This window comes from Denticeps clupeoides, chromosome 13 (assembly GCF_900700375.1).
Source record: "Denticeps clupeoides chromosome 13, fDenClu1.1, whole genome shotgun sequence".
In the NCBI taxonomy this organism is placed as follows: Eukaryota; Metazoa; Chordata; class Actinopteri; order Clupeiformes; family Denticipitidae; genus Denticeps; species Denticeps clupeoides.
In genome coordinates this window covers 13169934-13191537 of record NC_041719.1, presented here as the reverse complement: position 1 = coordinate 13191537, position 21604 = coordinate 13169934, and the positions used below count along the sequence as shown (strand labels likewise).

The following is a 21604-nucleotide window of genomic DNA, read 5'->3' as shown; positions in this document are numbered from 1 at the left end:
CACTTTTAATATAGATGGTCACAAAAAAATATATGTCATTACAAAGTGACTTACATAAACCTTTATTTTTACTATGAAAAATTATATTGGGGAAATGGACATTTAAAAAAACCGGCCCCTGTAGAGAACAATAGAACTATTATCTTGGCAATTAATTCTTACTTAATTATGTCGTGCTCCATGAAAAACAATCACCTAATTCGTGTATTTTTGCTGAAGAACGGACATGTTTACATGGCTTAAAAAGTGCATCAAATACACAATTGTCACGTTTAATGGAGCACCATAGAGCACCATAGAGCTGCTCTTCTGCCCGTTTTGTTGCGAGCATCCCCACACATGTGTGCTCCAGGAGCCGCGAGTCCCCCTCCATCCTCCGGGCGCGGTGCTGGGTATGCGCTGCTGCAGCGTGTGCCTGTTCCAGCACAGCCTGCGGTCTTCTCCATCCAAGATGGATGCGGCGGAGAGCGCCAGCCGAGCCGCGTGCCCGAGCCTCCCCGCTTCCGGGCCGCTGGGCAACGCGCAGCCGAGCAACGCCGCGCACCACTCGGCCGCCGGCGGCGGGGGCTCGGCGGGGGCCGCCGGAGGCGCCCCGAGGGCGGCGGGCAACTCGAACCCCCGCTCGGGCCCCGACTCGGGCGGAGCAGGCGCCGACGCCGCGGTGCGGGCCTCGCCGCAGGCGCGCAACTCTCCTCGGCAGAGCGCGAACCGGAACGGCGCGGCGGCGGCTCTCGCTCCGGCGGCGGCGGCGGGCGCGACATCCGCCTCCGCGTCCAACATGACGGCCGCGTCAGCATCCCCGCCGGACGCGTCGCTCCCCAGCGGCCCGGCGTCCTCCGCGTCCGTGCTCGTGTACCGGGAGCCCGTGTACAACTGGCAGGCGACGAAGAGCACCGTGAAGGAGCGCTTCGCCTTCCTCTTCAACAACGAGGTGCTCAGCGACGTCCATTTTCTGGTGGGGAAGGGAATGGGGGTGCAGCGGATACCGGCGCACAGGTAGGCAGAGCGGATGCTCGCAAATCTCTCCGCACGACACTCGCGCTACACCGGGCGCTTTACCGCGCCGTTGGAGACATTTGAGAAATAAAAAGCCGCGAGAAACTCGGCCCTTTCGTGCGACTCTCCCGCCAGGTTCGCGCTGGCCGTGGGGAGCGCGGTGTTCGATGCCATGTTCAACGGGGGCATGGCCACCACGTCCACGGAGATCGAGCTGCCGGACGTGGAGCCCGCAGCCTTCCTCGCCCTCCTCAAGTAAGGACAGGCCTGTTTGTGCCACGCATGCGAATTACGTATTTAAATGTATTTTAAATAGTGAAAACTGGGGCCTGCAGCGTATCGGGTTTTTTTTTTTTTTTTTGGACTGGAGAGCATCATGTGGACATGGGGCTCACTCTCTGGCAGGTTCCTCTACTCTGACGAGGTGCAGATCGGCCCGGAGACGGTCATGACCACGTTATACACGGCGAAGAAGTACGCCGTGCCCGCCCTGGAGGCTCACTGCGTGGAGTTCCTGAAGAAGAACCTCCGGGCCGACAACGCCTTCATGCTCCTGACACAGGTACGGAGTCGGGCGGCCGCCACCAAAGCCCCTCCGCAAGGATGTGCGGCGTGGTTGTTAAAGGAAGCCGCCTTTTCCTTTTTTTTTTTTTTTTTTCTTCCTCCTTTCTTAAGGCGCGGCTGTTTGATGAGCCCCAGCTGGCCAGCCTGTGTCTGGAGAGCATCGACAAGAACACCGCGGACGCGCTCGCCGCCGAGGGCTTCACCGACATCGACCTCGGTACGGACCGTTAGTGAAACGCGCGCCTCGCTGAGTTTTCCTGCAGGTCTGTGGCCGTGCGGGGGTGTTCCAGGAGCCCCGGTTTCTCAATACCGCACGACCCCGCAATTTCACTGCAACGGGCCCATTTTGCCAGCATGTGTTTTATTGCCATTTACATTTACCGAATGTATCCGGAGCGACTTACAATCAGTAGACACTCAGGGTTAAATGTCTTGCTCAGGGACACAGTGGTAGTGAGTGGGACTTGAACCTGGGTCTTCTGGTTCGTTGGCGAGTGTGTTACAACCACCCACCATTGCCGGTTCATTCAGCCTGTTTTCATCCCAAGGAGCAGAAAGTGGTTGAAAACACTAGTGTCAAGTCAGGAAGGACTTCATTTTCTACTTTGATCCTCTGACATTCAGGTGTGAAATGGATAAAAAAAAAAAAAAAAAAGTTTGTTAGTTTGTACAGGAAGTTGACTTCAGGATCACATCGTGTAACATACTAGAACATGGAAAGCTGGAAGTTGACCGTTGCGATGTCGGTTTCTGCCTCGTACAGACACGCTGGTTGCGGTGCTGGAGCGGGACACCCTGGGCGTTCGGGAGGTGTGCCTGTTCGGGGCGGCGCTGCGCTGGGCCGAGGCCGAGGCGCAGCGCCAGCAGCTGCAGCCCACGTCGGAGAACAAGCGGCGAGTCCTCGGCAAAGCCCTGTCCCTCATCCGCTTCCCCCTCATGACCATCGAGGAGTTCGCCGCAGGTAACGTTCCGGCGTGTCTCCGCCACGAGCGCAATCGCGGCTGCGGCGCCGCCCTCACGAGAACGTGCGTGCGATTGGACCTCGCAGGTCCGGCCCAGTCGGGGATCCTGAGCGACCGCGAGGTGGTGAGCCTGTTCCTTCACTTCACCGTCAACCCCAAGCCTCAGGTGGAGTTCATCGACCGGCCGCGCTGCTGCCTGCGGGGGAAGGAGTGCAGCATCACGCGCTTCGGCCAGGTGGAGAGCCGCTGGGGCTACAGCGGGACCAGCGACCGCATACGGTGGGATCAACGCATTCATGTTTTCATTTGTGTGTGTGTGTGTGTGTGTGTGTGTGTGTGTGTATATACTTTATATATATATATGTGTGTGTGTGTATATACTTTATATATATATATATATGTGTGTGTATATACTTTATATATATATATGTGTGTGTGTGTGTGTGTGTGTGTATATATACTTTATATATATATATATATGTGTGTGTGTGTATACTTTATATATATATATATGTGTGTGTGTGTATATACTTTATATATATATATATATGTGTGTGTATATATATATATATACTTTATATATATATTTATTTATTTATTTTATTATTGCTGCATGCTTTACAAGGAAGTTTTAAATAATGCGCCGGTTGGAACGTAACTACAGTGTGCTCACTGCTCTTGGCTACTTTTAGGTTTTCGGTGAATCGTAGGATATTCGTGGTGGGATTCGGCCTCTACGGGTCAATACACGGTCCGACCGACTACCAGGTCAACATTCAGGTAGCGCATTGAATCGAGCCGAGCGACGTGTTCAACCAAAAGCACTGTCTTTTTTTTTTATTTTTAAGACTACGTCTCGCCGTCTTTCGGCACGCAGATTATTCACACCGACAGCAACACCGTCCTCGGCCAGAATGACACGGGCTTCAGCTGTGACGGTTCAGCCAGCACTTTCCGGGTGATGTTCAAGGAGCCCGTGGAGATTCTGCCCAGCGTCAACTACATTGCCTGTGCCACGCTCAAGGTACCTACAGAAAAAGCGCGGAGAGAGAAAAGGTCATTTCAGTTTGACCTCATGGCCCGACGTCGTCTTTTACTTTTGTCTTAGGGACCAGACTCCCATTACGGAACCAAGGGGATGCGCAAAGTCACTCACGAAGCTCCGGCCACCGGCACGAAGACGTGCTTCACGTTCTGCTACGCTGCGGGCAACAACAATGGCACCTCGGTGGAGGACGGACAGATTCCAGAGGTCATCTTTTACACATAATTTCCGCCTCAGCATCGCAGTCCGTTACATAACCACGCCGCTGTCCCTGCAGTTTATTTCCTCCTCTCTTCCACGTTGACCACAGTGGCCGATCGGGCCCGTTTTGGAATTTTTAGGCTAGGCTCCCATGAGCATATGAAACGTGACTACTGAGGACACTAGTAAGAACAGCGGCGCAAAACGAATCGATTGGAAGCTGTCGGCCTTTCCCAGATCAAAGGCAAAATCCCGATTGCAATTTGCTTGTGGCGCTCCAGCTTCATTCGTTGCACTGATGCACTTTCGGGCAGGGACACAATTACCCGGCCGTGGACATTACCACAGGTTTGAATCGTTGTTAAATAAGACAGAACTGTTACCTCTCCAAAGAGCATATACGCCCGGATCGATAAACCTGAAGGTAGACGTGATTTATTATAATTTTTTTTTTTTACATCTTCTTCATATCTCTCCAAGGTTTAATGTAGATAAACGCCGCACCCGCCGCAGTGGCGTGATATTGCGCCGCTGCACGATTTGCCATGCTTTAAAGCTGTGTACATACATGTTTGGTGTGTATCTTGGGTCATTTCAGAGTTGTACGATGCAATTAAGGAGATTAATACATAACTCGAGTAAATAGCGATTGTACAATTACTTTACCAGTGTCTGTGTTACTGGTAGTATGTAATTCCAGAGTTATTAAAGATTGTAAGATTTCTGTAAATATTAAAAGGCCTGTCTTGTTTCTTTGTACACAATTCAAACTAATCATTTGTTGGGAGGTGGATAGAAGTGTCTGTGTTATATTGTGGAACCCTATTTAAAGGTGCCTTATTATGAAAATGTCGGTTGTGAGATAATTTAACGTTAGTAGATACCACCGGCCTGTGTACGGTCCTGCGGTGGCTAGAAATGGTGTAAAGAGCGCTTTGGCCATTCCGAGAGCGGCAGCTCCGACGGTCGGATCTGAAATTTGTCCCCTTATGCTGTCATAAGGGGAAAGGTCACCTCCCGTTTCTCCCGCTTTGCCCAGAGAATTTCCCACCCCTCCCCTCAAGCATTATCTCCAGCGACCGTCACGTTGTGTGCATCGTGTGCTGTGCTGCAGTGTGTCACAATGACAATAACTACCCTTTCACTCCAAGAGACCACAAAGTCACTTACTACCATTGTGTCTCTGAGCAAGACGCTGAATATGATTTGCTTTTTGTAAATCCTGTGTAAAAGTTGTAAATGTGTTTTATGATCTGTTTTGATCTTGATTTGCACTTCTCGGCCACCGTAGTCAGGTGATTCACTTTGACTAAAGAGCTGTGTTCCTGCGTACATTTGAATAGTGTTGCACGCTTTTGCCCGACCTGTTGGAAGACTCGCATGGCACTTGTTCTTACTGTATAAAGCGCTTAATAATGTACAAGCTTGTAGATGGAGTAAACAGAACGTCACGCCCATTCTATGCTTCCCGACTAACAAGAATGTGGCAGCTTTTATGCTCTGTCGAGGTGCCACTGAGCAAAGCACCGTCCCCACACACTGCTCCCCGGGTGCCTGTCATGGCTGCCCACTGCTCACCAAGGGTGATGGGTTAAATGCAGAGAAGCAATTTCCTTCGGGATTAATAAAGTACAAAAATAAAAAAATAACATACAGCACTGAAATAAAAGCAAAAAAGACATTAGTCAGATTCAGCAAAAAAAAAACTTGCAGCACAAGGTCTTTCCAAAGCCTTTCTACCATACACCCCAGGGAGCCATTTTTACCACAGCATCCCTTCTGCTGGATTGGACTAGACACGCTGCCTTTTGTCCTTAAAGCGTATCGGTGAGCCTTGGATGCCCATGTCCCTTTTGCCCCACAACCTCGGTTGTTTTGCCCCTGACTTGGACCACATCTTTGAGAATCACAGAAAGGAAAATGAAGACCAAGTCCCTCTGAAGATTACACCGGCAACAATGCTCTTGACCCAGACACCAAACTGTTCGATTAGCACAGATTAAGCAGAGTGTTCATGATTGTACGTGAGGGAGAAGGAGGAGGTCCAATTGGCTGGACAATCTTGTTATATTGTATCTGATGTGAAGTCCAGAATAAAACCAGGACAAAGCTGAAAACCATTAGACACAAGACGAGGCACTGTTCCTAGGACGGTAGCGCCGGCCCAAACGGACCTGGCCGGGCATCTCGTTTGTCTGGCTGGAATGCCCGCTAAATGTGGCGAGAGTATATCAAAGTTTTATAATATTTTGATATTTTACTGAGGTAGAACATAAGTAAGTGACTGGTTAGTAAGCCGCCACCATGGATCACCGTGTGGCAGTGACCTTGTTGCTACTGTTTTTGATGGAGGTAATAGCGCATGTAGTACTCAGCCTTGATTTATTGAAATAACTGGTTAGTATTTTAAAGTGAGCTCCTATGGAGTAAGTGAAGTGTTTTGTCATTGTGAAACACTGCAGCGCAGCACACGGTGACACAACGAAATGTGTCCTCTGCATTTAACAATCACCCTTGGTGAGCAGTGGGCCGCCATGACAGGCGCCTGGGGAGCAGTGTGTGGGGACGGTGCTTTGCTGAGTGACACATTGTTCCAGAACAATTCTTCCCGTAGATGCGCTAGGTCGGCTGGACAGTGCCTTGGACAGGCATAAATATAAATATAAACCGAGGCGATTTCACCATAGCATCCTGCCACCACAACTGTGTTTCTGGAACCTCTTCTGTTCCGGTTTCCCACATTTTAACCGGATCCTTTTTATGCTTTATGTGGACCGTGGTAAGGAGCCGCCCAGTACAGGTCTGTTTTATGGAGAGCGCCTTCACTCCAGTTGCAGCAGATGGGCATTGGAGACTTCTGAGAGTGACATTTGGATTTCCAGGCGCCTCTCTGACGAGTTGACGTCTTCCTTTGAAGGGTGCTGTGATGAACCTTCTTTCTGAAGATCGATCCAACCATGCTTAACTGGATATTCAAAGTGTTTGATATTTCTTTGTAGCATTTTCCTTTCAAAGGGTGCTTTTCATATCTGAAGAGAAACCCTATGCAGGATGCATAATTCTATTTATTTTATTCTATTTATTTATTTTACTCTTTCACACCAACCACCCGCATGCTCCGTCTAGCCACATGCGTTGTCCTGCCTACTCTGCACATGTCCAAAGCCAACACAATCTCACCTCTTTGACTTTGTCCCTGAAACACCCTAACTGTTCCTCTAATGCACTCGGTCCTAATCCTGTTCACGTGAAATTGCCAAACGAAAAATGTGTTCAGGCATCAAATGACAATCTCTTTCATGGGGGGGGGGGTTGGATACTTTTGCAAGAATCCTTTTCACTCAAGGTACCCCTCAATTAGGCAAAGAAACCGAACCGGTTTCTTAAAATAGGTACAACCACTTACTTCAATCCAATTGTGACAGACAGAGAGGGCTAATCCATGACCTTGTTAAAAGCCCATTGAAAGTGTGCCTCTACTCTGTCCTTGATCTTGCTGAGGTAAGGAACTCCCGTCTCCAAGAAAGCACGTCTCCCTAAAGCACCAGGCCTCCTGTGAAGTCACACAACACTCATTTGCCAACGGGTGAGAAGCTGTTCATCACTGACCTCTCGCCCAGGCTTGTTTGGGGACTTGGACAGGGACATTTACAGTCTCTCTGCTCGACACAACAGAAAAGGTGAAGATGAAATGTCACACACACACAAAGGACTGCCCTTCAGAAAACCTCCACTGTAAAGGAAAGGACAAATAAATATTAATATATAGTTTCTAGGAATCACTTTAACATGATTAATTATCACTGACCCTTAAACTGTTTCCGTGGAGATGCTTTAAAAGCTCCAGAGATGCACTTCTGCTGGTCATGTATGGTATGCTTTATTTGTCACATTCTGTCTGAACTTTCTGTCTTTGATTCAGTGAGGACATTTAGCTTCAGTGCATTTCTCTGTACTTCACAGATGCACTTTAGAAGTATCAGACCGAGTCAGATGCTATCGACAAGTGCAAGGACAGTGCTTTCTCTGCCTCGTCTGGACACCATTAACCGAAATGTAGCCTGGGCCTGCTATAGTGAAGCATCTCAGTATGTTTGGTTTTTCAGTTCATGATTTCTCAGTGTCTTAAAGCAAAAAAAATAAAACTCGACAGTTGACGAGTCGAAATGGAAAGAGGCACCCTGGCAGCCACAGGCACCATGGGAAACAATCATGGATGTTTTAAAAAAAAAAAAAGACGTGTTACCCGCACACAAGGGGCCCTGAGATAAGAGGGAGAACAGAGAAAGCAGCTCAAAATAGGCACAGGCACATTCCCAGCCTTCGTTCTGACCTGTCGAAGCGACAGTACTGACCGTGTCATTGTGTAGAGGATATTGAAGCTGAGAGACAATTGCAACTCTATGACACTGGCAAAGGGACATGCTTGCTATTCTGTTTTCCGTAGGCAGTGCAAAGAGGTGAGCAATTCCACATTTTCCGTACGAACACTTGGGTGAACTGATGGGTCTTACCACCCGACACAGCACCAAAGCGCCTTAACCACAAAATAACCGGTCATTTTTACATGCTTATATATTCTCCGCTGTGTATTTTACAAAATCAACAACTGTGCAAATGATGCATTGGACGTGGCCCGTGTATTAAAAAGCTACTACACTGTCCAGTTCTTGTGTTGTCAGTCAGGTGAACCGCTCATGTCAGAACTCTTAGAGGTAATTTGATCATTTTTGTGTGCTTTCAGGGTCACTAACATTATACCACTGCATTATCTTACAAAATGTAATGTAACTTCTTCTGTGTTATTCTAAAGAGCTTATGGTTTTTAGCTTATCACTTCAAAAGAAAAAACATGTTTATATTAAAGGTAATAACATGTTATCCAGTAGGTGGCAATAATGCATTAAAATTCCTGTCTTTGCAGGTTGTATTTTCATTGTTGGCAAGCCCTTTTCTCATTAGGCCAGGCCAGTTCTGCTTTTTTCTCAGCTAAAGGAGTCAGTATCACTTGACATTTTCCAACCTTTGCCACTGAAAAAAACATTAATAACTTGTATCACATGTTCTGTCACAGCTAATAAAATAGCCTAACCATTTATTCAAATTATCCTGAACCATCACATCAAACAATTCAATAAGCATGATTTTTTCCAATTAGTTACCAGTTTCATTGTTCATTGATTATATGTTTTACTGGTTCAAGTTCATTTTTGCTTACTTCATGGTATTTTACATTTCTGAGTTGATGCTCTATTGATTAATACAAGTTGATAATGCCTTGAGACTTTACTAATTAACAACTAGCATTTACAGATTTATTTGATGGTTAAATATATTAGTTGTGAAGGAAAATGTAAACTTCTAATAATAATCCAGCCAAAAGTAGATAATTTACTTACATTAGCAATGCAAACATTTAATCTAGTTATTGTCAGACAAGCAGTATTACTTGCTCCATAAAACATTTCTAGCCAGTGTGGTTGTCCACAGAACTATGTGTTAAATATAACCTTTTATATGGGAATGTGATTTCAACACACATAAAAAATGTATTTTTGTTTAGGTATCTCAAATCATTGGTGTATATAGGCTGCTGTCCTTTTCATTGCTGTTAATCCTGTTTCAGTATCTGAGAGAAATAACGTTCTGGCAAGACACAATGATTGAGCACATTTGTTTTAGTTTAAAAAAAAAAAAAAATGAATGAATGAATGATTAATGGGCTTGCCATAATTATCTTTCTTTTCTGACTATGTGTCCATATCTTATCTTAACTCAACAGACTTTCCTTTTCAGGTCAGGAAATTCATGCCTTTGATTTGTGTTACTTGCCTTACACCTAGGTCTCTGAGTAACATTTATTACTTTGAGAAATATCGATGTATACAACAATACCCACTTTCATGTTGACTGGCTGTCAATGCCGAAGGCCAGCTCAGTGAAGTTGGCTGCAGACTATGCAGACTAGTTATTAAGTGTCTTTTTTCACAAGTTTTTATTACCCCATGCTTGTTAGACAGGTTTCATCAAAGATCAATGAAATTACAGTGTGTTTTTAAACATTAAAATTAAACAGTAGTTGAGAAGATTTGGAAATTGGGCATCCTAATTTACAGCATACCTGTGATTTTAGTCATATACATTTCTGTCATCACAGTTACTAAACAGATTATCTGACTTGCAGGTGCAACGACTGGGCTGCTCTGACCATTTGAGGACATAAAAATAATGTTTTGGATATTAATATAGGAATAGTGCATTATGTATTTATTATTAACACAATGATTTTAATACTTTTCATTGTAGCTTTTGGTATGTTTTTTTTGTGTAAACAATGTCTTAAACAATATCATCTAGAAATCCACTGCACTTTGTACCTGCAGCCTATCACAGGAACTCCGCTACCAGGCGAATTGAAACAAACAAACAAACACACAGAAATGGTTCCCTTGCCAATAAAATAAAAAGAGAATCAGTGTGTGTGTGTGTCCTAAAATCAATATTACCTTTTCTGGGTTGTTTTTATTGATTTCCCCCCTTTTTTTGCTAAATAAAAGATCATGTGGGGAAAAAAGACAATGACAATATAGTTATGTATTATATAGGAACTATGTCGTAATCCTTGGTTCAGTGATGCGTCAAGACAATTACCTATGCTCATATGATTGATGGGTTGATCATAATGTTTCAACTGGATTACTGTGCACAAGGTCACAATGTCATCATTCTTCAAACAAACAGAAAAGGAAAAGAAGACTTTTGACCCATTCAGATATTCTGTTTTGTGGGAGTGGCTTCGGCAGGCAATGATAAAACCAACCCCTGTGGTGATTTGTGCCATGTTGGAATTTGAACTTTGGACAAAGACTGTACGGAATAATCCTTGCCTTACCAAAACTGAACTTGCATTTTGCTCCGTATTGTTTTCGGAATTCCCAGGATTTGTGTTTGAACTTAAACAATGGATCCCTACTCAGATACGGTAAATATTTTTTTATTTTAATGTGTGTGCATTGGGATGCTGCCTTACAGGTGAGATAAAAACATTTTCCTTATCCTACATTTATTTTAAAGCTCTGTCAGTCTAATATACTGTGTAGATTTCCAAATATCTCAATGACAGAATTTATCAATTAGAGTGTATGTAATATTAAGCAAACATTCTGTTATGTACATACCTTATTGTATTCCAACATGCCAGTATCCTTGCCTTATTTTGTATGGGCACCATAAATATGCGTGTTATTCCTGTGTTTTTTGAGGACAAGTGTAGAGGGATTATGAAGAGTTGCAGGAGAACTACAGATGATCATGTACTTGTATGATTTGAACCATACCTGCACTACAAATTCATATTCTGTACATGTTCTGCCCTAGTGCTGTCATGGCGTTGATTTGCTGGACTTGCTCTTTGATAAAGATGATGGAATCTTGCGTCATGAGAAGATGGATCACAATAGTCAGGGATGGCCAATAGCAGAGAATATTGTGAGTCCTCACCAGGGAATTCTCTGCTTTTATTCAGTACGATATGCTCACATGCCTTTGGGAGTTTTATAATTATGTCTGTGTTCGCTGCCTCTTTTGTTTGTTAGGTATCCATTCAGTCGCAATGCAATAATGACTTCCTGAACTCTGTGTCGGGGTCACCCCTGTGGACTTCCTCCCCCAGTGATAGTGGCATCAGCGACGACCCCTTGTCTGATCACATGGACAGCCCATTGCCCTCTCTGAGCCCTCCTCAGGACCCCCAGTTCATGTACACTCCTCCCCAGCCAAAACCAGCCACGGATGCAGATCTTCCCATCAGTCTGGGTCAGCACTCAGTACACTTCAAGCGAATCTAGAAATGCAAAACCGCTGTAAAGTAGCTCAGTGAGTTCAGCGAGGCCGTTTTGCTTGCCAATTCTGTTAAGAGAGTGAAAACTCCTTGAAATAGATGCAGTTTGATCCCTGAGAGAAGTCATGCTGAATTCAGAGAAATGTACATTTTATCTTTTGCTGCAGATGGCTGGAAGCCCGGCTTCTTCCCATGCAAGACAGAGGAGATGTTCTGTGCTTGTAATGTACCCAAGACTCAGCTGTCCTCTGAATTGCCCTTGACTGTCAAGGACCTGCTGCTCTCCGGCATATCGGAACCTGTGAGTGCTCAGAGCCTCCCAGCGAAATGAGTTGTGAAGTTGAGGCCAGGCAGCTAAATATAAGATTTATTTTCTACATATTGATATTCCAGTCTTCTTCACAGCCCCCCCAGACCCCTCAGCAGTCTGTCCAGGAGCTGATCCTCAGTGAGGATGAAAAGAAGCTGCTTGCCAAGGAAGGAGTGACTCTTCCCAGCCAACATCCTCTCACCAAGGTACCATAGTTTCGATTTTTAATTTATGTGCAGCTCCCTCTCATGTAGTACATACAAGGGTGCCTATTTTTTCCTCATTGTTTCCATGATATTAGTATGAGGAGCGAATTCTGAAAAAAATACGAAGAAAGATCCGAAACAAGCAGTCAGCCCAGGAGAGCAGAAAGAAGAAGAAGGAATATATTGATGGATTGGAAAGCAGGTATAGATTGCCGGCCTACAAACACACACAAACTACAATGTTTGTTTTAATCTAAAAGACACAAAGAATTGTATAGCATGGGGATGGTTTGTGGTGGCATGGGGATCTATTATGAATTATTCATTTTATGCTATGCTGATGAAGGAGCTGAAAGACATGAAGGAACTGACATGCTGAACTATGGGTGCCTTATTAACGTTACAAGCCTTTCTGCAGGATGGCGGCATGCAGTGCACAGAATCAGGAACTACAGAGAAAAGTTTTCCAGCTGGAGAAATGTAACATGTGAGATATTTTGTTGTTTATCATGCTTTTGAATTTCACTTCCACTCATCGGGAAGCCTGTAACTACTCTGCCTCTCTGCTTAATCACCAACTGTCTCTAAGGTCCCTGATGGAGCAGCTTCAGGCCCTGGTCATGAACGGATCCAATAAAACGGCCCAGACTGGAACCTGCGTGCTGGTGAGAAGCTTCATACTGAACCGTGAAGAGACTAGGGCACAGGGCAATAGGACAGATGGATAATGAATAAATCATCATAAAATTGGTCATTGAGCATAAAATTGCACAGAGTAATACACAAATGAGGGCAATGTGCAATTCACGAGCGCAGTAGAAGCAAACCTCTCTTTGTGACAATTTAAAAAAAATACTTATTACTGAAGAATGTTCAAATTTTAACCTTGCTATAAATTTTTTATCATAAGCAACATGCATCAGCTGGTCATATAACATTGTGACTGTAAGCAATGCAATAAAGTATAATCATATTTGGAGAACTGCATTAGAGTACCCTTGTTGTGAGATAACATTCGCAGGATATCAAAATCCCTGCTTGGATCACACTGTGGTATAAAATGACTATATGTTGTGTTTTATCACAGTGTGCTATTACCATGAAATATAGGAAAAGGGGTGGGAATGTGTCCCCACCATCGGCATGTGCATGAAGTATCCAGACAGATGTAACAAGGCGCTTCAGATTCGATGGAGATTCCATGGAGACTCATTGATAGTCTCTGGAACCTCCAGGACTTTTGCCACCTCCGAAAAAGATTGCTGGGGTACTCACCTCACTCCTCCCCTCCCAGGTGCTGCTTTTGTCCTTCTCCCTGATCCTGTTCCCCAGCCTAAAGCCTTTCTCTGAGAGCAAGGTCAGCCAGGAAGGGGACTTCAGCCCAGTAAGAGGTGAGTCAGCCTGCTGCAGCTGCCCAGAGGAGGCAGGATGCCTCTTTTTATAAACTGCGAGAAGAAACATCTGTCCATACCCTCCACTGGCCCTCTGTAGAAATTAAAAACTCAGCCAAATGCCCAGAATGCCTGTGTATGTGTAGAAACTATAAGATTACGCCAAAAGGATTAAGGTAACAATTTATATGTTAGTGTTGTGGAAATAATTGAAAGTATTGATGGATCTGCACCGGCCTAAATGATAACTGTGTCCATAGTGGTTTCAGAGTCCAGCTCAGCTGTAATTTGTCATATTCAAGATCCAGTCATTTAAGAAAACATAAAATCAATGTCTTGCTCTACTCTCATAAATGTTTGAGCAGATGCCAAAAGTAAACAAAGTGGAAAACTTTTCAATGCCAGGATGTCCTGAAGTTTACCCTTTCTAGAATTAATTTGTACCAACATGTTGGAGATATTGTGGGATACTGTTTCTGTGTATGGGGTGTCATTGCTGGATAGAGAGAGGGCCAAAATATTATTCATCTGTAACTTAGAGAATAAAAGTTGTCCCTCGACCGAAGGGCATACCCATAACATGTTAAATATGGAAATCAGTCTATTAGTCGAATGTCTAATGTCTTTCCTTTTTATTGTCCACAGTCCAGTCTAGGTCCTTGCACAATATTCAGTCCTCTCGTGTGGTGCACATTCATGATCATCCCTCTTTCAATGCTGAAGACTCACTTACATCTCGACAGTTTTCAGCAGATAAAGTGCAAGATGACATTCTCCTGCAAAAGCTTGGCGTGCCACATAGGCTGCCCACTTTAGAGACCTTCGCTCCCAACTGCAGCTTACTCGAGCAGCCTCATCACCATGGAGACCCCATTACTGGACATATAGGCACACTGACCTTGTGCCGGGGTGCAAAGATTCGCCCGCATGCTGATGATATGTGACAACCACAGTCATAAGGATTATCCAGTCCCAGTAACAGTTTAAGGGTTTTTTGTAAATGCTATTCTGTTGTAAATACAATTTTTGATTTCTGAAATATGCCTGTTGGTAAGGGTATTAAATCAATCCTTTTGATACCCTAAAAAATTAACCAATTGAGCTGCTAAATGTTAACTGATGTTATCAGCAATGGGAGGCAATGAACATCTTAAGATGTTTTGTACAGTTTTTATGTTAAATTTGGCCCTAGATTGCAGAATTGTGGAATGGTAATTTTTGAATGCCGATTCTTTAGAAATATGTATCCTGCTCTCTTCTTTTTGTTTTTTCATGTTCAGCATCAATGCTCATCACAATGTTACAGTATGCCTAAAAAAGTGACATTTTTAATCAGAATACCGGTGTGTGATTAATTTGGATTTTTTAAAAAAGCAAATAAGAAAATCAATAAACAAATTGATTTCTCATTTTCTGTGTTTAGTTATGGACAAAACTGCATTTAATTGGCTGTATTGCAGTTTCTGTTGAGTTGTGTATTTATTTAATTTGTCTCTGTCCCAATTTAATCATTGGACAAGTGGCTTAGCATCCGACATCTTTAATCAGTAAAGTCCTTGCTTTCTTTGATGCTTCATCTCCCAGAGGTATGAAGTCTTCAGTCCATGCACAGTCTCCTCCTGAGCAGGAGAAGGTGAAGGACACTGTCAAAGAGATGTCCTCCGTTTTTTTAATCTGCAAATAGGTTTTCTTTTCTCGTGTACTGTTTCGGTTAAACTTTGCAGTTTGCTGAACTTTTTTAAATTTTATCCAGAAAAGGCAGAGACTCGTCTTCTGAATTAGTGATTGTCTGTTAAATTACATTCTGCTCAAGTCATTGCTGTCTAGCCATGTGCAGTGTGGTAGTCCAGCATCTTCCTGCACATCAGATAATCAACCTGCTCACGACAACCAGAGTCAGTCCCGTCATAGTTAGATGAATACGTGTCACGTTTACGAATCAAGCCAAATAGATTAATGAGAAAAGCCAATTAAATACACAATTGTTATGATCATCATGCATTTTTCAAACCCCAGTAAATTATTACATTCTGATGCACAGTTCTCTGGACCCAAATGACAGCAGCTTTACACAGCACAAAAAGCCAAATGAGCCTCATTGTCTTCTATCCATCAATACAAGCTTACATTTGGATTAAAAAAAATGTAATTAATATTCACTGATTTGTACACATTAATGGGTCCATATCATTTGCTCATATGGAGCATAACACACATATTTTATTGATTTCCATTAGATTTTTTTTTAGTTTTAACTTAAATTTGCACTCAAACCTCAACCAACACTCTCTATTGCTGTGACAGCAGACATGCATGCCATGCATAAATGGTGCAATGTTGGGCAGAGATCACAGGGGAAGCACAGTATTGAATATGCACATGTAATACTATGCTGTATAGACTAGAATGATAAATTTTAGCTCGGTTTGTCAGTACCCAATCGGTACTACCTGCTCTATCGGTTCTGCACATGCATGTGCGGAACCGCGCGGTGCCTAAACCTAACCCTACCCCTAACCCTGATTCGCTGCTTGTAATTTTGTTTCGGTGATTGGTAAAAGTGCTCTGCATGTTGTAAATTTGTTTATTACTGTTTTTAATTAAATCTTTATTTCATTTGCATTTCTTGTCAGTTGCGGCATTTTAATTATCACAAGAAAGAGGCTGAGGAGGTGAAATGGCTGAAAAGCTGAACATTGCAATAGCTGACAGGGTCATGGCTGTATGTAAATGTAGCATTATAAACACTGACTGTGTGACTGTAATTTATTTAATACACCTTAAAGCGTAACAGTAGGCTCGGGTCAGGCTGAATTTTGACGGGCCTAACTTTTTATGGACGATTACAGTTCAAATAAGGACTATATATAGGACTATATATATAGACTATAAGGACTATATATAACAAAGAGTATAAGACTAAAAACCTACAACTGCTGTTAATTTTCTTTGCAAATACATGAAGGAATTGGGGTTGGGGGGGTCCTGGCTTGTCTTGGGTGGCTTCAGGGAAAATAATGTTTTAAACTACTGATATAGAGTCTCCAATTCTGTGTCTATATATGTAGCCCCTTACAAGGTGTTAAGCCAGTACAATTTTTTTTTATTGTACAATTTATGCATGCTTAACTGATAATGACTGCTGTAAGGAGAAAAGTGCATACAAATCCTGTTCTCTGTGGTTTAATTCCTCATGAAGACATTGATTTTTCATTCCACCTACAAAACTAGCCCCAGATTGGCCACCCCTGTGACTCCCCACTAGCTGTAGAAAGCACGGGTTATCATCTGTATGCTGGAACGTGCAGATCACTGCATGGTGGGAATTTTCAAGCTCTACAAGATGGCACGGAGTGAAAGGCAGTTTGCTTGTGGAGTAACAGTGGTCAAGTGTTGTGCGTTCCCTGGTTCTTCAACATTCAACATTTCCACAATATACTAGACTTGTTCCATTTTATCTGCTGCTAAAACAGCTCAGACCCTATCTATGCTTGCAATGTCCTCGACATCTTAAGGTATGTGAAGTGAAAGTGAAGTGATTGTCATTATGATGCATAGCAAGCGGTGCACACAACAAAATGTCTCCTCAGCATTTAACCCATCACTCTTGGGCAGCCATGAAAGAACCCGGGGAGCATTGTGTGGGGACGGTTCTATGCTCATTGGCACCTCAGTGGTACCTTGGCTCAGGATTCGACCCAACATCTGATTATCCTCTTTACCTGATAGGCCACCTGATTTCAAGGTGTGTGACATTTTTTTTTTCGTCTGGATTATTTTGATCAAAAGTGCAATGGCAGTTGTTTCCTGCGTTATCATTGTATGTTGTCCATTAAGAAATATTTGTTTGGAAATTTAGCCCATTTGATATTAGCTTCTTAAAAACTACTGGGGAATCTTTCGGACAAACAATTCAGGATGCTTTCAGTGTTTCAGGACAAAATGTGCACATACAGTACAGGCCAAAAGTTTGGACACACCTTCTCATTCTATGTGTTTTCTTTATTGTCATGGCCATTTACTTTGGTAGATTCTCACTGAAGGCAGCAAAGCTATGAATGAACACATGTGGAGTTATTTACTTAACAAAAAGTGGAGACCTGGCCTCCACAGTCACCGGACCTGAACCCAATCGAGCTGGACCGCAGAGTGAAGGCAAAGGGGCCAACAAGTGCTAAACACCTCTGGGAACTCCTTCAAGACTGTTGGAAAAGCATTTCAGGTGACGACCTCTTGAAGCTCATCGAGAGAAACTAGAATATAAAACATGTTTTCACTTATTTCACCTTTTTTTGTTAAGTACATAACTCCACATGTGTTCATTCATAGTTTTGATGCCTTCAGTGAGAATCTACCAACGTAAATGGTCATGAAATAAAGAAAACACATTGAATGAGAAGGTGTGTCCAAACTTCTGGCCTCTACTGTAGACATTCGCGACGTTGTATGACGCGCGCAAAAAAAAAAAAAACCCCGAGTCCGCGTTACGGTGCGTCACGCACTTTTTTCTGCGGTGTGCGCGTAATAAAAGTGTCTCTGTCCCCGCGCGTAATGGCCCGGTCCGTGCCAAATTGTCCGCCACGAAACGGGTCCGTGATCGCCGGGCTGCGCCACGCGTGCGCACCCACGGACCCGAGCTGGTGGTATAAGAACGAGCGCGCAGGAGGGGGAGCTCACGCAGGTACGCGGACGGAGAGACGGCGGCGCGGCCAGTCCGAGACCAAAACTTTCCGGAATAATCATTATAATAATAAAGTAAAAACTAAAAGCCAGCGGCAGGGGTGCGCTGAGGAAACTCCGGATGGACACCGCTGCGCGCGCGCGTGTCGCCGACTGGTGACCATGCCGAGGAACGAGAGCGCGCACGCCTCGGACCCGGGGGAGTGCGAGGCGACGCTGGGCGACGGCTACGACGCGTCCCCGAAGAACCTCTCCCTGCGCTGCTGGCTGCAGCTGCTGGCCAGGGAGTCCGGCGCCGACCTGCACGGCGACGGCACCAACGCGGCCGTGCGCGTCGCGATCGCGCTGGTCTACTCGGCGGTGTGCGCGCTGGGGCTGGTGGGAAACTCGCTGGCGCTCTACCTGCTGCGCTCGCGGCACCGGCAGAAGCAGTCGTCCATCAACTGCTTCGTCATGGGCCTGGCGGTCACCGACCTGCAGTTCGTTCTGACGTTGCCCTTCTGGGCCGTGGACACCGTCCTGGACTTCCGCTGGCCCTTCGGCAAAGTCATGTGCAAGATCATCAGCTCCGTCACCACCATGAACATGTACGCCAGCGTCTTCTTCCTGACGGCCATGAGCGTGGCGCGCTTCTACTCGGTGACCTCGGCGCTGAAGATGCGCAGCAGGCGCGCGGCCGCCTCCGGGGCCAAGTGGGCGAGCCTCGGCATCTGGGCGGTGTCCCTGCTGGCCACGCTGCCCCACGCCGTCTACTCCACCAGCGCGCAGTTCCCGGGGGAGGAGCTGTGCCTGGTGCGCTTCCCTGAAACGGGGAGCTGGGAGCCCCAACTTCTGCTGGGCCTGTACCAGATGCAGAAGGTCCTGCTGGGCTTCGTGATCCCTCTGGCCGTAATAACCGCGTGCTATCTGCTACTGCTGCGCTTCGTGCTGAGTCGGCGCATAAGCGGCCTGGCGGGACCCCAGGGCGACCAAGGCCGTCACCGGAGGCGTTCCAAGGTCACCAGGTCGGTCGTCATCGTGGTGCTTTCCTTCTTCCTCTGCTGGCTGCCCAACCAGGCCCTGACGCTGTGGAGCGTGCTCATCAAGTTCGACCTGGTGCCCTTCACTGACGCTTTTTACGCCGCCCAAGCCTACGCTTTCCCGCTGACGGTCTGCCTCGCGCACACCAACAGCTGCCTCAACCCCGTGCTCTACTGCCTGGTCCGCCGGGAGTTCCGAGCCGGGCTCAAAGAGCTTCTGTGGAGCACGTCGTCCTGGAGCCTCGCCAACCTGCTGCCGCGCAAGGCCAAGGTGGCCGAGGCGCCACCTGTACTGGTCCTGGTGCAGATGGAGGTGTGAGGCGGACCTTTACACATTCCGACTGGTCGTGAGTCCGACCGTCATGGAGCTTGATGGAGAGTTGAAACGTAATGCCCACTGGGAAGCGGCCCGGTTTCTCCCCCATCCCCCAACATCCACCCTCAGATTCGTCTGGAACTCCGCACTGGGCTGTCCCCAGATCGAATTCCCTTTGCGTTTTTATTGTGAGCGCAGATGTTCCGAGACGGACGAAGTTTGGGACTTTTTTTTTCTTTTTTTCTGGCTGCATTGTTAGCAGTTCTTCCCAGTAGTCCTTGAAGGGAACACTGAATCATCTATTTATTTCCCAGCTCTTTGATGCTTGACTGAGGTGCAATGGGGACTTTCCAGAGCAGCACCTTCATTAGTAATGTTCCGTGCAACCGATCCAGAAAACTGTGCAGAAGTGTGCTAGATTCAATATGCTTCATTCAATATACATTTTCATCTTTCTTAGCTATTACCCTATAAAGGCTTGAAGATAAAGACTTTTTTTCTCTAAATATGTAGTGTTGTCTTAAATTTGGGTTCCTCATTAGAAAAGACATGTAAGTTGTGCCAATAATGAGATGTTGATGTCGAGTTGTTCTCATTCCACATGGTAATGTGCGGTGCTTATGAGATGTTAATCCATTCATGTTTTAGTATCTGTGAACATCTCAGAAGTGAATAATGTGCTGAAAATGTAAAAACAAGCATGTGTCCCAAAATATCTGAATATCTGAATGAACTATTGACCGTTTAGGTGAATAATTGTAATCCCAGGGTTTTAAGGTCATCTGACTTCGCCAATTAGATGCCTTCAGAATTGAGATAACTATGTGTTCTGATAAAGGGAGCGGTCTAAATGACCTGCAGGTCTGTTCATTTAATGAGTCGCCACATCCCCTGAATGCATAATTATGAATAATAAGTAGTTATGTTGTTAAATGACTTAAATGACTAGAGTGACAGTTTAGTGTTGAAAGATTCTTGATCCTGGGTGATTGATGATGCTGTCCACTTTTTAATCCTCCTGGGATCATTAGAATCCGCACATGGCACATTGACAGCACATGGTGAGTAGGAATGTGTCGAGAGTCGATGAAAAAGGTTCAGCCGCTGCCTAATGTAAACAAGGCTGTCATTACGACCCATGCCAACCGCTGACCAACATAAGGGCAAGCATGGGCAGCATCAAAACGCTTATCTTCCACACAAATAATTAATTGTATTTCACAAGAAAATATCTTCCACAATTACTCATAGCCTGCCATTCAACATCCTTCCAGAATCTGCCATTTTTAAAGGTAAATGAAATAGTCAATTATTGTATAATAATGCTGCACATATTTTCTGCCACTTCTTAAATACAAATAAAGTGCAGTGGCTACAGAGTGGCTCTCATAGCCCATGTCAAAATATATAATATGTAAATATCGATTGAAATATAATTTATTCCTTTCAGTTACAAATAGCAAACACCTTTCAAGATGGTTGGAAGCATGAATAGACAGATGCCTGAATTTGGAATTATTTGACTCAAAATACATTTGAAATCTAAATCAGGACACAAAATGTAGGATCACTATTCAGTAGTCAGTGTTCAGTCATTTCATGACACCTCTGGAAGCCGCATCACGAATTCTGTAATGCTTGATGCATTTCTGTGCATGGTGTGAAATTCTGCTCTTATTTAACTTGGCATTGCTTTAAGCTTTAGTCTCCAGACAAAATGAGAATCTGATTCTCCCCTGTGTAAACAAATGTAATTCCAGGTTGGAAAAGCTTAATTTCATTAAACATCATGTTTGATTTACTGTGGTAAGTGTATCCCTTTGTTCTTGTGATTTCATCCTTGGAAGGGTTATGCTTTTGCTTTGTCCTGTTTCATATGTAGATGGCTGCGGGTGGAATTGGTGACTTAAATGAGGAACAATCAGTGGTCGGCTCACCAGAGCCTTTAATCATTTAGGCCTGCAGACCGCTCTCGTTTTTGTTTCATGTATAATGACTACCTTGCAGCAGCAAACAATTAGGCGAAAATTTCTTCAAGGAAAATGTCAGGGGCCGTTAGAACCGCAGGTACCCG

The 21604-nt window shown here is 44.8% G+C and overlaps 3 protein-coding genes across 5 annotated transcripts; all 3 read left to right on the top strand.

Annotated features, from left to right (window-relative positions):
- Window positions 1-394: 394 nt before the first annotated feature.
- Window positions 395-4506, top strand: btbd2a (BTB (POZ) domain containing 2a). The gene is made up of 9 exons (XM_029000677.1): window positions 395-996; window positions 1132-1251; window positions 1402-1558; window positions 1672-1777; window positions 2324-2521; window positions 2609-2801; window positions 3215-3302; window positions 3400-3546; window positions 3631-4506. The coding sequence occupies exons 1-9, from the start codon at window positions 395-397 to the stop codon at window positions 3790-3792; spliced, it is 1773 nt and encodes a 590-aa protein (XP_028856510.1). The 3' UTR covers window positions 3793-4506.
- Window positions 4507-10341: 5835 nt separating this feature from the next.
- On the top strand, window positions 10342-14855 carry creb3l3a (cAMP responsive element binding protein 3-like 3a). Of its 3 annotated transcripts, none has more exons than XM_029001194.1 (10): window positions 10342-10750; window positions 11146-11256; window positions 11364-11583; window positions 11776-11909; window positions 12002-12124; window positions 12220-12326; window positions 12543-12611; window positions 12714-12789; window positions 13419-13515; window positions 14161-14855. In XM_029001194.1, exons 1-10 carry the CDS (start codon window positions 10730-10732, stop codon window positions 14457-14459), a joined length of 1257 nt encoding a protein of 418 aa, XP_028857027.1. In that variant the 5' UTR covers window positions 10342-10729; the 3' UTR covers window positions 14460-14855. The 3 variants fall into 3 exon arrangements, with proteins under 3 accessions (XP_028857027.1, XP_028857028.1, XP_028857025.1); XM_029001195.1 differs by having other exon boundaries at window positions 10342-10800; window positions 12014-12124; XM_029001192.1 differs by having other exon boundaries at window positions 10342-10800.
- A 3502-nt stretch (window positions 14856-18357) lies between these two features.
- Window positions 18358-21176, top strand: rxfp3.2b (relaxin family peptide receptor 3.2b). The gene has a single exon (XM_029000932.1). It carries the CDS (start codon window positions 18358-18360, stop codon window positions 19531-19533), a length of 1176 nt encoding a protein of 391 aa, XP_028856765.1. The 3' UTR covers window positions 19534-21176.
- The last annotated feature ends 428 nt before the right edge of the window (window positions 21177-21604 follow it).

Coding starts and splice junctions, on each gene's coding strand:
- btbd2a (XM_029000677.1), top strand. CDS start 395: ATGCGCTGCTGCAGCGTGTGCCTGTTCCAGCACAGCCTGCGGTCTTCT. Junction 1,778..2,323: donor CTTCACCGACATCGACCTCG/GTACGGACCGTT, acceptor TGCCTCGTACAG/ACACGCTGGTTGCGGTGCTG. Junction 3,547..3,630: donor TTGCCTGTGCCACGCTCAAG/GTACCTACAGAA, acceptor CTTTTGTCTTAG/GGACCAGACTCCCATTACGG.
- creb3l3a (XM_029001192.1), top strand. CDS start 10,771: ATGTGTGTGCATTGGGATGCTGCCTTACAG. Junction 11,257..11,363: donor GGCCAATAGCAGAGAATATT/GTGAGTCCTCAC, acceptor TTTGTTTGTTAG/GTATCCATTCAGTCGCAATG. Junction 12,790..13,418: donor AGACTGGAACCTGCGTGCTG/GTGAGAAGCTTC, acceptor CTCCCCTCCCAG/GTGCTGCTTTTGTCCTTCTC.
- rxfp3.2b (XM_029000932.1), top strand. CDS start 18,358: ATGCCGAGGAACGAGAGCGCGCACGCCTCGGACCCGGGGGAGTGCGAG.